Raw genomic sequence first — 15,822 nt, 5'->3', positions numbered from 1 at the left:
TATTACAACATAATGGGAATCACCTAACAGTTCATGCATTTCATAAGCAATTAGTGGTATGTAGAATTACGATCTGCATTCTTTGATATTTTTCTATAACTCCGTTGCTTTGATGCTCACACTTTATAGTTAATTTATTGTTACGGATCTAACCAAGAGATTAAAACCTGTAGACAGGTTACTGAGCCGAGGTCTTATACGAAGATTCCATTAAAAATATAGTATATGGAGAGTCAATGGAATCAGAGTTACAGGCCACTTACGTGTATGTTTCACATCATGCAGTAAAGCAAAAAAGTAAAGCTATCCATGTAAAGAGCCGTGGAGGCCCATAGGGTTGTGAGATATTGAATTTCCCATATTGTTGCAGACAATCGGCTCACAGATGGCGGTGAGATTGTCAGCCTAATGCGTTACTAATTTCTGTTAGTGTTGAGTCGACCCCAGGGCCATAGTGCAGTTTGAAGACTTATGTCTAATGAAAAATTTAGTAACCCCGTCGGAAATCGAAACCGCAACCTTCCAGCTTGTAGAATTCTGCCTCAACAAACTGCCTTCCCCCTTATATCNTGCCATGCCCTCCATAACTGTCACGCCCCTTGTAACCTCCATGCCCTCCATAACTGTCACGCCCCTTGTAACCTCCATGCCCTCCATAACTTTCAAGCCCTTCACTGCCGCCATGTCCTCCATAACTGTCACGCCGTTCGTAACCGCCATGCCCTTTATAATCACCATAATTAGCGTCACCCTCATGGCCTCCATATTTGTAGTACCCGTCATAGATGCCTCCGTAGTAGCCTAAGTGCGCCCTGCAAAGAAAAAGGATTAAAACTTATAACAAGAATCCTCTAGTTTAATCAGATATTTCCGAACAAGCTGAAAGAAAAGCAAAAAGAAGAGAAAATGGAGAAAGAAAGCCATAAAGGCAAAAACATAAAAAGAATAGGGAGGAGAGAATAAATAGTCAAATCGATTATAGTGAGTTAAGGGCCTTGGAACTAATCATTGCAGTAGTGGAAGAGATCAGAAAGTTATAGGACAACAATAACAGGCAGGAAGAAGAACAAAGAACGAGGAGGTCTATAAAAAGAGCGAAACAAAGAGACAATATTGTGGCGTGTAGACCCGTTGCTAAACGTTGACTCTGTAAACAACAGCTATCGTCATGCAAAAGGCGAATAAACAAACATTCGTTTCTATGCAACGGTCGAGGTATTGTCAGACTGTGAAAATGCAAAGGTGTTTTCTATTTGGTTCGTGCCGAAATATTATAAGCAGGGTCAGTCGATTTCCGGAGTTGGAGTTGTGTGAAGTATGTGAAGTAACTGGTTGGTGAGTGAGAGACTTCAGTTGACAGAGAAGTTCAGTTAAAGGTCGGCCTGTAAAGAAAAGACTACGAGGTCGGTGTGAAATGGACCCCAGCCTGGGATCCAGTTCGTTGAGTTGCCGGTTGATAGTTGACAAGGTCTGAACGGGTGGCTGTGACAAAAGAACCCGAATGCGGCAGGTTGAAGAATCTCCTTCGGTAGAAGCCGTTGTCAGGAAACGGATAGTGGAAACTGTAATAGACTGAGGACACTAGTCTGTGTGTTTCAGTGATCTGTAAAGTGCAGCCCCGAGTGGTGTACACAAGTGGCCAATAAATTCATTCACCAATCCGTACTCCGTCTATAGTCACACACACCCTAAAATACGTGAGAATATGAAGAGGACTAGGAAGCACAAAGAAGGATAAGAGGGAGCAAAAATAAAGAAGAGGAAGGCACGAAAGAGGATGAGGAAGCACAAAAGGAAGAGACGGCAGAGGAAGTAGAAGAAGACAAAAAGAGGAAGAAGAACAATTATTATAATTAAAACAACCTTAAGACGAGGGGGAGGATATGGAAGAAGTAAAAGGAAACGAAGAAGGAGAGAAAAGAAAGAAGAAAATCCTACTCAACAGATACATATAATTTAAAATGACACAATGATATACTGCTTACCCAACAGCAAGGCCCGCCAATTTTCCAATAAGCAATCCCTTCCCGAATGCCAGCGCCTTTAGCAGAAGAATGGACCGCTTCTTTCTCTGCAGTGGCTCGTCCTCTGCTGACGTCTCACCCCCCACGGAGACATCTGATTCTGGAACATCGACATACTGAAATTGTAAGACAGTCGCGAACATAATTTTGTCAGATCGCATACAGCACAGCTTCTGTCACTCACGAGCAGGTTGACTCAGCGAGAGTGCGCCTGGTTCGACTCCCGTCCGGATACACGTTACAATGTTCCACGATTTCCGAAGTGCTGACATTTTTCAGGCGAATATCAAGAGAATACGTTAAGAAATCACGTCCGTTTCCTTCGGCATCCTTCAAATTCATCATTCAGAAACAGCCAGCTACATGTCACGGGACACTACGCACGCCTCAGCTCTTGACGAAGAATCACCAGGCGACGGCTATTATTTGATAATATTATATAGTATACTAGTAGACCACAATTGGGACACTGACATAGGGAAACACGACAAACTGATAGCCGCAAAACAGCTGGATAAAATTAAATTTAACAACCAGCATGAAGTAAAATAAAGACTTGCACGAGAGGAGCACGGGAAACAAATACAGTGCAGTGGTCTCACTCGAGGATAGATTTCACCTGATGATGGCACAAAGAGGCCGAAACATGTTGTGAATATAAATTAGTAAAAATACACGTAAAACCAAGACAATTTGAGAAGTGTGAACATTCACTTCTAATATGTAAATTTATGTACTGCATAAAGGCCTACCGGCATTTTATTGATTTGAACTGTCATAGTATTGAAATGCATTTTTAGTGAACAGCATATTCCTAATGTCTTTTTAAAGTTGTATTTACATTGGTAAAAAGCAGGATTGCCGGTCACGGCAGCCGAGCGGTCTAAGGCATGCACTGTCTTCGCTCGCTCGGAAGCCGAGATTGTGGGTTCGAATCCCACTCAAGGAATGGATGTTTGTGTGCGTTTTTCTGTGTTTGTCTACAGGTAGAGGCCTTGCGACGAACTGATCATCCGCCCAAGGAGTCCTACCGTATGTGTAAGATCTAGTAAACCGAAATGAAACGGAGAGTTTCATGGAGGTAGGCCTAGGCCCAAATGAGGGCTGTAGCGCCAATGAAAAAAAAAGTAAGATTATTTGATAGGACTGTAATGAAATTAAGTTTTCAGATATAAAGGAGATTGATGAAAAACATTGGGTATTAATTGAAATTAAATGTGGAAATTGGTCTAACTAGGTCTAAAGAGAGTAACAATTTTAAAGATGAGATTCAAGAAATCAGTAACGGACAAATCCCTATTCACTGGACAAGAAAATAAATGAGGATAGAAAGAAAGAACTACACATATCATATAAAGAGTAAGCACAAAATAATTTACGACAGAAAGAAATGCATTAATGATCTGTGGACGATAACAACCAATACAATTCTTAAATTTACTTAGACATATACACCATGGAAAAGAGAAGTTATTTGACTGTAAAGAAGAAATATCAGACCGAACGTATGGGCCCTGAGCAGTTTGAACTACGGCCTAAGCCGTAAAAGAAGTAAGTGGGCCTACTGAAGCTGTATTTCGAAACCTTGCATATGTTATCCGAGGTCAGTGCTCTGCTGAATAAGAAGAGAAAGTAAAACTCGTATTCAGCCAGAAGTTTGAATATTTAACTGGGACAAGCTATAATTGAATACACAAAATTATCTATTGGACTCCTTTGGCTGATGACAGATTATAGTGTACTTGAAGTTCTGTAGGACTGGACTGAACAAAGAAAATTTATGTTTATGGGCCAAGAGTGGTCCAAGTTCATTTCCTGGTAGAGTGGCTCAACTTCTTTGCTACAACAGTGAATCTTGGGGTCCACAAAACGGCGGCGGAAATGAAATAGCCAGAAATTGAAGTTCAACGCTCAAATCCATCTAACGCTAAAATCCAGAGAGTGTGAACTTTAATTTCCATGTCCCTCGGAACTCGAGACAATATTTTACTGTCTCAGATTTGAGACCTCTTTTCGTAGCCTCCTACGACTCACAGGGTCGCGGTGGAGGTATTCGACCCCGCCTCCACACGGCTTGCATTTATTACCGTATTTCACTCGTGTTTATAAGGCTCCAGCACTAACCGCATAAAAACATCGTTTTCATGGTTTTTCTGTTTCCTTTATTGTTCCGTGTTGATCCATTGACATGGTAAAGTGTTAAATTTCCGTTCCCTCGAAATGTACCAATAATTACAAATTGTTATAGATTTCGTTACTTACGTTACAAATTCTGTTACTAACGGTTTTATTCATGGCCGCGCCATAGCTCAAGCAGTTAGACGCTGGCTTCCCACCTCGGCGGCCCGGGTTCGATCCCGGGTCTGGTCAAGTGGGATTTGTGGTGAACAAAGTGGCGCTGGGGCGGGTTTTCTCCGAGTACTTCGGTTTACCTTGTCATTCTTCATTCCACCAAATTCTCAATCATCATAATCACCCAGGGCAGTTAAAATAGGTCAATCATTGGCCGCCGTGCCCAGTGGACTCAGCTGGACTCCACCCACCACTAGCGAATTAAAAGAAAAACTGTTTCATTCCATTTGTACCCTCGTAAATTAGCGTTTTCAACGTTAAAATGTTGCTACAGACGGTAGCACACATCTCTACTCTTACTATAACTCCGTTTATATTTTCTCTAAACCATGAAGGAAATAAGTACATATATACAGTACGTGGTACAATTAATTTCTGTTTGTAATGACTTGTGAGTCAGCGTGAGTCAATATGAACACTTACAGCATGTGAAAGACAGCTATTGTCATGCGAGTATGAAGCGTCCATTACACTGATCTTTCAGGACGGAGCTGAGTCCGTCTTGAGGAGCCAGCGTGTTGCTCAGCCACTCAAGAAATTCCCATAACTTGCCAGAACCCGACACTTTATTACTTTGCCCACAAGAGCCCAACAAAAGCCCTCATCTTGAGTCAGATAAATCCAGTCCACACTCCTTATCCTATTTTTTTAATATCATTTGTCCTCCCATATATTCTAGGTCTCCCTAGTGATCCCTTTCTTTCGGGTCCTCCTGCCAAAACCCAGTAATCACCCCCTTCGCTTCAATATGTGCTACATGGTCGGCCCATCTAAGCTTCATTGCTTTGATATTTCTAATGAAATTTGGCTAGGAGTACAAGTTATAAGTTCCCTATTATGCAGTGTTCTCTTAGATCCAAATTTTTTCCTCGGCGCTGTTTTCTCAGCCTATGCGCTTGCATTAATTGCACAGACTAAGTTCCAAGCACACATAAAATTACAGGCAAATTTACTGTTTTATATACCTTTAAGATAATATTTTTAGATAAGAGGCGTGGAGATAAGTGATTCTGAACTGGAGTGGATCAAGCTTTCCCCGAATTTAATCTGCGCTTCTTTCCTCATCTGTGACAATTTATTTGCTACTGTCATTCCAAATTATTTAATTTTGACCACAATTTCAGGGAATCTATTAGCTGTCTTGATTTTATCCAGCATTCTGGTGACAAAACTTCAATATTTACTTACTTTTCAATGTCTTTAAATCGGGGCCAACTTCCTGACTACCATCTATTTGTGCTTATCGACATTTCAATAGCCAAATAGATTCTTTCTATGGTCATGAAGACGCATTTGATTTCTTTGAATTTATAGTCACAGTAAACTCATGTATACAATATACACATTCACTGACAACAATTTCAGCAGTCTACTGTTGGCGCTTCTCCTCCGCAATAGGTGTTTGATCTGGTTTTACCTGCATTGAAGTCTCCGGGTTAAAGCAACTGAATTTCTTACTGTCTTAATTCTCTACATCACATCATATTCTGCCCTTCATAAGGACCCACATTTGTGATTATCTTCAGGAAAATATTTGGACCTTAAAGGGGTGAAGTAACTTGGCAATTTAGGATATTAATTCATGATGCTGTCCAGATTGGGCAAGGCATGCTTTGCAATAAGAAACATGAAATTGTATAGCAATATTGAAACACTAAGTATGATTTATCACGCATACTTTCATTCAATTATGAGATATGGGATAGTATTTTGGGGAAACTCGTGGGAGGCTAAGAAGATTTTTCTTTTACAAAAAAGGGCCATCAGGATAATGATGGGAATGAAACCCAGAGAATCACGTAGAACAGTTTTTAAAAAATTANATGTACAAGTTTCCAATGTCTTGTTGGCTTGTTGACATGTTTTATATTCTGTGCCTGTGCACATTTGTGAATAATCTGAAACGCAAATGTATATGTATATGTATGTATGTATGAAAATTCTGTGCATGTCTCCTGCTTTTGTTAGGATAATAAAAAGTAAGTAAAGCTATCCCTGTAACAGGTCGTGAAGGCCCTAGGGTTGTGAGACGTTGAGGATCCCACATTATCTAGACAATCGGCTCAAAGATGGCGATAAGTTTGTCAGCCTTACGCGCCGGGCGCGCTTTACTCCCCAGGAAAATTATTTATTAACTCCTGGTACTCATCTCTGTTGGAGGCTGAGTCGACCCCAGGGCCATAGTGCTGCTGGAAGGATTAGGTCAATTGAAAAAAAAATCCAATGACCACATCGAGACTTGAACCCGCGACCTTCTGGCTTGTAGCATAGCCCCTCAATTTGTTAGGACAATATCGACCAGAATAATACAATGGGTCATTCATGTAGCTACAATGAAAAATTAAATTCGTATGGAACCTTCAGTAGCTACTACTTCAGAGGTCGAGAAGATACTGTCACGATAAAATCAAGATACGGTTTCAGCAACTAGTGTGTCAAGATCGAGGCTGTTATCACTTTCGTTTGCCGTCTGTAATATTGGTGGTGTTTAACTTTGGAGTACTGCTAGAAGATACTTCCTGGGCTGACTGTTTAGACACGCAATATACGCCATACTTTGCACGCAGCGAAATCACACAATCGTTTGACCTCGTAAAATATACACAACAAATTCACCAAAGCTTAAAAGTACACTTGACATGTGTCACTCCTGGCCCCAGTGTCGTAACATGAGCCACACTAGGGACTTTTGCAATATGTACATATGTATACGTCTCCGTGGCGTAGAGCTTAATTAGTTACGCACAAACCGGCGTTTGCCACCGGCATATTGCGATGCAGCATTCCAGAGAAATAGAAGGCTCTGCTCCTTTGCCGTCAGTATTTCATTGTTCCACAACGACTTCGTTCGAACTGAAAATGCCGAATGGCATCGAATCAGATGGAAGAGCGATCATTATTAGCAAGTACGTAATAATTCATAAAAACGCAGTAAATATTGTATACCCGAAAAGATTTTCTCGAATACAGTTATTTCGTCCTATATAGGTGTGAAACTTGATACTTCCTTCTCAAGGATTGAGGGTACCTGATAACGACGAAACGAGAGAAAATAACAGGAGTGTGGAAGTGGTTACGTAGCACAATATGTGCTACTCATTGACCTGTCACTGAAAATCAAGGACAATTGGTGGTTGGGAAACTTAGAGCGTGTAGGAGCTCCGAAATGCTAATTTGACGGTTTACGGTTGTGGTTGTGGTCGGTGATGCTTCGTCGTGGTGTTTGGACGGAGTGCTTGCTCGTGGTTCTTGGTGGTACTGGTTAATGACGATGGTTGTGGTTGGTAGTGGTGGGTGGTACTGCTAGTTTCGGTGGTTGTTAATGGTGACTGTAGGTGGTGGGGAAGATGGTTTGCTACGATCATGGTGGCGATGGTCGTTATGGTGTTACTAGGCGCCGTCGTGGAGATTGCTATGGTGGTGGTCGTCGTGGTTGTTGTTCTTGTGCTGGTGGTCGTGGTCATCGTGCTCTTCGTGGTCAATGTGGTAGTTGTCATCGAGATGATAGGATGGTTTCGTCATCGTCTTAGTCATGGTAGTGGTGTTTGTGGTCGTGGCCATAATGATTTTTGACATCGTCGTGGTCATGATCTTAATTTTCGTGGTTTCGGCGTATTTTGTTGGTGGTAGTGGTAATGGTAATGCAGAAGCAGTAATGGGCGTAGTCGTGGTACTCGAGGTGGTCGTGGTCGATACAGGCATCGAATGCGACAACTAAGAATCTCAGTTCACACTAAGCTGACTGATGTAACAAACTCCTGAGCCCCACTTATCACAAACAAATTCCAGTCACTGTCCCCATGGCGTTGGAACAGTTAAACAGCGTACCTATACTGTGTACTCTATTAATTTAATGATTTACTGTCTATTTCATGTTCTGTTACTAGTGTCAACCGCTCTGATTACCTGGCAGAGAATAGCGAACAACACTTTGGATTTCACGTATTACTCTTCTGTCATGTTTGAGAGGCCTCCATTTGAAATTTCACCCAAGCTACCAGCTATCCCGACTAAGAATAATTATGGTCTTACCCACTCCTTATACGCGAATGCTGAAGTCGTACCTTGAAATTGGCCATGACTGTGCCTTTCATCGTTACCTTAGCAGACTACATATTTTATTTAGAGACGTATCGCTGAATAATCGATAAGTAAATCATGTCAACTTTTGTTGGTGCCTGCCCCGCACATGTACACTATATTGACTGCGTGCCATGTATACGGTATAGAACGAGGACCTGATGCAGTCATCCCGATGCGCCCATGTTACTGGCACGCCTGAAAGATTGTCTTTGAATCATAATTACGTACCACGAGGTATGGGTAGTTCTGCAGATGTCTCGTCCTCTATAACCTCACATATCTGTGTGTTCACTCTTCAACACATTGTATGACCATAAGAGAAAGAGCGAAGTTGAATAACCAGTTGCAGCATGCAACCTACTTGTCTGCTGCACAAACAGAAAGCTATATCATAAGATTTGTTTCAATAATGATGCAGTGTTGCGGTTATTTCTTATGACTGTGAAGAGGAATTCTTCCTTTTGCGGATGCATTTTTAACGCATATGTTCAGCTGAATAATAACATAAACTGATTCTGTCTAAACAGTTCAGGCATAAGTTCTGTTGCTGGCAAAGTTAACCCGCGGCAGAGTACCTAACTGCAGAAGTATCGGTTGTTACATCTTTGTTCACCATATCGAAAAACTTCACATGTAACTCTTGAATACTGAAGACGTGTGAATGTGTGAATTTTGTATGGCGCACTTTTATGGGAGAGCAGATAAAATTAAACCCAAGATTCCCGTGAAATGTTGACTGTACTGGACTGATACAACGCATATGTGCATACAACATTTAATGGATACCAATTTTTGCCGTAATTCATCAAAATATTTCTATGTACAGCATTTGAATAGGAAGATGGATATGCCATAATTATGTTTTAGCGTTTAAGTTTATCTTAAGGAATGGTTACAAAGAACGTATGAAGAAAAATATAACATTGATACATCCCAGCAGTCTGCTGATGTCCTCCCAACACTACTGATCCCTAAACTATCTCATACTGTTTCCACGATACAAACGAATCTTTTCCTTCCCATGAGCGCCAACAAATTCTGCTCTGAATATTTTCAGAGTTTGAATTATTCTGTGATCAACACAGCGGCAGGTTAGATGCGATGCCCCTAACTTAGAGACCGAAGATTTAATGTCAATGAAAGGAAAACTTCGACTGGCTTTACTCCGAAAACTCAATTATTTGCTGTAGTTTACGAATTTGTAAGTTATGTATAACTGAACTGACTAAACTAACTCAGAGGAGCTGAGTCATTCTTGGAAAGCCACCAGTCGCTCAGTTTCTCAAGAATTTCCCAACAGTTTATGGAATCCGGAGGTTCATTACTATCTCCAAAATAGCTCTACAGTGATCTCAGTTCTGAGCCAGATGAATCCAGACCATACTATGCGCTATTCTGTTTAAGATCCATTTTAACATTATCTTCCAACTTACGCATGGGTCACTTATGTCGAACTTACCATGGTCATTATACTCGTATTCAGACTAGGGAAGGCAGTTCTGCTAAATGAAACTCAACACGAGAGGGTTCAGTTTCCTGGCATTAAATATAAGAAAATAAATGCACTGTTCTGTTAAAGCAAAGAATTTATACTAACCCGATCTTTCAGCTTCAACAATGGTAACCAGTGTGATTGCTAGGATAGCACTGAAGGCTACTCCTTTCATTACGCCGGTAGTCCTCTGTGGCTGAAGATAGACACGCAATGACGTTTCAACAAGTTACACCTACGCCCCTCTACAAAGATGGCTCTTATATAGGCAGCAGACACACTCACGTTACGGGCTACAACATCCATAGCCCATATCTCCCCCCCCCCTCATTCTTCTTCTCTCACGCATATTACAGTCACACCCAAGTTTTCCTTGGTATGCAAAATGTTCTTTTATCCCTCCCAGCTTCAACGTAGTGAAGATATCCGCTATTATCGGACGATTAGCAGTTAAGCACATAACTCTGTCACCTCATAAATGCAAAACGCACACAAAAAACATCACGCGCAATGACGTCATGGTAATCTGGGCTTACCCAGGGAAATATTTGCATGCTACATACTGGTTTTACACAAACAGGACGCGTATTAATTATTTCGTGAGATAGCGAGAGTGTAAAGATAAGCTTGGAATGATTTATTTTTGAACCTACATTTTTTGTTAATTTTGTTAGTGAAGCTGTAACTTTGCTCTGCCGCAGTGTGGGACCGCTGCGTGCAGTCACACTGCCTGTGTAATGCACACCATACACATTATGGCTGTGCATATATCAATGCCACTGACGATCATTTATTGAGGATACTGCCGTTACAGATCTCGACCTCTCTTCCGACCTTTGAGTCCTCTTCAGGATCTCCTACGGTTCAGCTTGTACTGCCTGACACACTCCGGCCCCCCGACTATGCGAATGTTACTTTTACACACCGGCCCATCCTGGACACTGCCACCTAAAAGGACACCTTTTGAAGTTGGGACCGACAGATGACCCAACCTGTGAAGAGTGTCTACAAGAAGAAGAATCGGTCACACATATCCTGTGTTACTGTGAGGTCATCTGGGTCACTTCTTCATTGAACCAAGTGACTTTTATGACGTCCCCATAAATAAAAGTCCTACATTTCATTCGAAGTGTAAGATTAATAGAGGGTTAATCCAAAGGGGAAGCACAATAGATCACTGAAGGACGCAGTGCATGGGCCGGATTTCATGGCCCACCCCTTACTACTGCCGGCCCATCCTGCAATGTCACCTGGACATACTAAATTTCAACCATTTCTAATAACTCTCCCCCTATCCCCCGAGCACTCAGCACGCTCAGCGCACACCACCACGCGCCGTCTTCCTACTTCTCAACGTAACTCATTTGGTTTTATGTTGAAGAAGCTTGCAATAAAAATTACAACGAAGAACGAGCGGTTGGATGGGAAAATCGGTGGATCTGAGGGCTTCAAAGCGGAGGAAATTGTGTCAGGTACTGAGCACATAGGCATGCATATACACCAAATTCCAGTACATTGTTTGCTCAAAATCCATTGGAGGGGAGGGGGGAGCAGTACGAAAAGGAAATGTGTTATGTTTACCACCTTTTCCAACTTTTGTCACCACAATCTGGTATAATTTTTTTTTTTTGTTTAACGGTGCCGTCAGTCTGGACCATTCAGCGCCAGGCGATTGGTGCATCAGAAAGAACTTATAGGATGTGGTCGTGGCCTAATCAGGCACTATACCAAACATTTGCCTGAAGGAGCTGAGGAAGAGTAACACAAGCTGAATATAGCCGTGACCCGGCAAAGATTGAAGCCGAGCATCTTCTGAATGCAAATCTTGGGGAGTTACTGCTAAATCAGCCTTCCTTCTCACTTATTTTAAGACTTTTAAAGTTTTTACTTATACAATAGTACTCGTACAGTGCATGAAAACTGCTAATAGCCTCAATTAATCAATAACCTTCCATTTCTGTAAAGACGGGTGGCATTGCAATATTGCGCAATGTACTCTCTTTTTCCTGTTGCTCCCACTTTGGGGCACAGGGCATTCGTGAAACGTTTCATTTCAGTTTCTTAATCTTAGAGAGTCGGGAGGACTCCCTGGAGGAGGGATCAGCCCATCGCAATGCCGCCATCTACACAGGACAACACAAACACAAAATTAAAGAAGACAGACATCCATGCTTTGAGTGGGATTCGAACCCACGATTCAAGTGTGCGAGCGGTCGAAGACAGTTCACGCCTTAGACAGCGCGGCCAGTGATCGACGCGCAGTGTACTAGCTTGTAGTAAATAACACCTTGGCTGTCTCAGTAACATTGCTTCAAGGACAGACGTACCGCGCTAATGTAGGGGCTGGTAATCAGCCGCAGCTGCCAGGTTTGAATGAACCACTTAACAATGTACTGCACTTGGGGGGGGGGGCACCCATTATACGAACAGGCTTCAACGAAGCGATATCTTTACTTATCGGCCTGTCCTATATTACAGCCGATCTTACTTTCTGCCCTTCTAACAGCCTCCCCTCCCAAATATCGACATGTCCTCAAACCTCTCCGTATCTGCCCTTCCTTTGGCTTCGCCATCGCTCAGCCTCGCTCCTTATCTCGCAGCTTGTGGTCCTAACTCTCCGCCTAAGCTACTTGCCAGTTTTCTTCCTGCAAACCTGTTACCTTGTACATCTACATCTAAGCAGTACATCCTAAACCTCTGCCTGTCCTGTTAAAGTCACTGCCCGTCCTCCAACCTTTCAGCCTGCCTACCTCTAGGTCTCGACTTCTTCCTCTCACCTCATCTTCCAAACTCTTGCCCCTTCCTCCAAATACCCAGCCTCTCCTCAGGTATATCATGGCATGGTAGCAAAACTCTCGGCTTATTTTTCCACTTTCGGCCGGCACCCTTATCCCGCATCACCGCCGAAATCTCACGCTATCTTCCCTCCTTTAGGCCCTCTCCCCCATCACCACCTCCACCACCAAGAAGGCGACCACGAAGATCACTTATGTGATTACGATCACGACGGCTATGACAACCTCCACTACCACCACGACCAACACAAAGATGGACATGATAGAGACGACGGTGACAACAACCAGCACCACGCTCACTACAGCGACCACTACCATCAGAACGATTAAGTCAATCGCCTTGATTCTCTTGACGCCGACATACACCATAAACATGACAATGATAATCAACAGCCTTTCTCTGCTGCTCTTTTATTTCTTGGTCCCACTTACTTCTTCCACTGATATCCTACCTCTCAGCTCCCCTTCCCTATAATTGTTCTTTCACTCTCAGCTCCACCAAAATCACTCAACCTGTGTTCCTTTATCTCGGCAATCCCTCCATACTCTCAGTCTAGGGTGAAACCTTTCAGTCTGTTGTACTGTCTTACCAGAATCCTTTACTGACACAATTCTGTCTGTCCGCTTACCTTGCAGTATCTTCTACTTCATCTGATCTACTCTTCCTACCTGTTGGCTCTTCACAAAATGTCCACCATTCTGTCTTCTGGCCTATCCTCTCCTCCACACTCCCAGTCTTATATTCCATCCCCCAGAGGGTTTTCCCACATCTCAGCCAGTCTATGGCTTTTTAGCCCATTCTCATAATTTTAAATTTCTTCACCTTACTTCTCAGCGTGCCTTCCTGGCTGTTTGTCTGCACTCCTGAATTTCAGCCTATCCTACTTCATAACTTTTTCTTCTGTTTTTTCAACTGTCATGCTGCCACTTGGCCCACATTGCAAAATTTAATCCTGGCCACATATTTCCCAGTTTCTCCTCAAAACTACCCATTAGTGCTCAGTCTCACCTCCTAAGTCTTTGCCTCACAATAAACCCCTTAGCCTCTCCTCCTACATCTTCCCTGTTCTGCTAACTTCTGATATGCCAACCACTTAATCAAGCTTTTCTTTCTGGCCTTCTCCCTGTCCATCACCAAATGAATCTGTCTTCTTTCTGCCTGGTCTGTCCTTCCCTTGGCTGACAGCCTCCTTTCTAACCTTCCAAATCTGTTCCTACATCTTGGCCTGCTCTTACATCAAACCCTCTCCTTCCAACTGTCAGCCTGTTCACTTATATCTCAGCCTCCCCTCTTAGGTTTCTGCATTTTCAAGGCACTCACGTGTTCCATCTTACAATTCGGCCTGTCCACTGTTTCTCCTGCTACCTTTCCACCTGTCCACTGACCTCTCAACCTCACCTTCTACCTTAATCTCTCCAGTCAGTTCTCAGCATCTCTCACTTCACAGCCTTCCTTACCACATTCCAATCTCATCTACTAACTCTTTGCCTGTTCACACATCACTCATCCTCTCTTTCTGACTGACTCCCTGTTCACCACTTGTCACTCACCTCCTAACTCTTGGATAGTCTTCATGGCTCTTCATACTCTCCTGTCAGCATTCCTTCCTGCATCTCAGGCTCCAGCCCTACATCTTTGCATCTCCAACTAACCCTCATATTTAGGGCCGCACCATAGGTCAAGCGGTTAGTCGCTGGCTTCCCACCACAGCAGCCAAGGTTCGATCCCGGGTCTGGTCAAGTGGGATTTGTGGTGGACAAAGTGGCGGTGGGGCAGGTTTTCTCCGATTACTTCGGTTTTCCCTGCCAATCTTCATTCCACCAATTGCTCCACAATCACCCTGACCTATCATCTGGGGCTGGTACAATAGTCCAGAAGTGGCCGTAGTCCAAGCGACTTAGTCCCATCCAACAAGCAATTAAAAAACCCTCATATTTGCTACCACTTGCCAGACATTCCACTCCTGAAAACCTTAGCCTTTGTGCCTGAAAACACAGCTCTCAACTTCTTCTCCTACAACTAACATATCCTCCTAGCTCACAGTCAGTTCTATATCTGTAACAAAACTCTTAAATCATGGCCCCTGTATCTGCGTCTTAGACTTTCATCCAAACTTGCAGCTTCTCCACAAATATCTAAGGCCATCTCCCTAACATTCACATCCTGCTACTGCCTCTTAGCCACCCTTTCTACCATCTGTCTGTGATCCTACTGCCCGCTGACTTGTGTTCATACCCTTCAGGCTTACATTTTTGTCCATATGACTGCAACAGCCATGCTTCTTACAACTCAGCTCACTGCTCTACACATTGGTCTGTCCTCAAGCAGTCAGCCTCTCCTGCTTTCATCCTGTCCCTACACTCTCAATCTCTCCACAGAACACTGTAAGGTACCACACCAGTATTTTTCTGTACACTGAGGAATGCCATAAAAATATCAGTCAGGGTACCTGGCCTCCAGACTGAGAACAAAACCCAGAATATTCAGTATATAAAGTAGGAATGCTAACCACTCAATCATGCATTTGGTCAGTGGAAATGCAGAATCAACACTACAGCAGCATTGGAAGGGTTAAACAAAAATCAACAGGTAACAGAGATGACAGGTTCTTCCAAAAATTCTCTTAAATGCAGTTCCCAAATGCTATGGAAATCCAGTCCGAATCTATGTCTGTTTATCTTTCAGTTCTATCACCTGTCAATTTCATATTCTATACCATACACAGAAAAAAACATCAGATGCTTAAACATATACTTCTATCACCAATTTTAATTCTTCAGGAATATCGATAACATTCAACAAATCACTTCATCCTATTGCATAATTAGTAATAGAGTTTCAGTAATTACTATACACATTCATTCTTATGCCCAATATATGTATTAAGGAATGTTTCAAACTCATGGTGTATGCAAAGGGTAAAACAGTTTCCACCATATCACTTCACCTTCACAGAAAATATGTTAATCATTTGAAAACAAAAAAACACAACTTGAAAGCTCAATGTTCATCAACAGAACAGTACCAGTCTGTAATTTTTAAGACTTTCTCAGTGGCCAAAAAATGTTGAAAGTT

At 42.6% G+C, this 15,822-nt stretch overlaps 1 protein-coding gene across 1 annotated transcript; it reads right to left on the bottom strand.

Annotated features, from left to right (window-relative positions):
- Nucleotides 1-562: 562 nt before the first annotated feature.
- LOC111868271 (cold and drought-regulated protein CORA-like) lies at nt 563-10,214 on the bottom strand. Its single transcript, XM_023858769.2, has 3 exons — nt 10,057-10,214; nt 1,986-2,124; nt 563-812 (listed from the first exon to the last, which is right to left on the bottom strand). The coding sequence occupies exons 1-3, from the start codon at nt 10,124-10,126 to the stop codon at nt 563-565; spliced, it is 459 nt and encodes a 152-aa protein (XP_023714537.1). The 5' UTR covers nt 10,127-10,214.
- Between the last annotated feature and the right edge of the window lie 5,608 nt (nt 10,215-15,822).

The sequence above is a fragment of the Cryptotermes secundus genome, unplaced genomic scaffold (assembly GCF_002891405.2).
Source record: "Cryptotermes secundus unplaced genomic scaffold, Csec_1.0 scaffold721, whole genome shotgun sequence".
Lineage (NCBI taxonomy): Eukaryota > Metazoa > Arthropoda > Insecta > Blattodea > Kalotermitidae > Cryptotermes > Cryptotermes secundus.
Note: the sequence above shows the minus strand (reverse complement) of the source record. Positions and strands in the feature narration are given on the sequence as shown.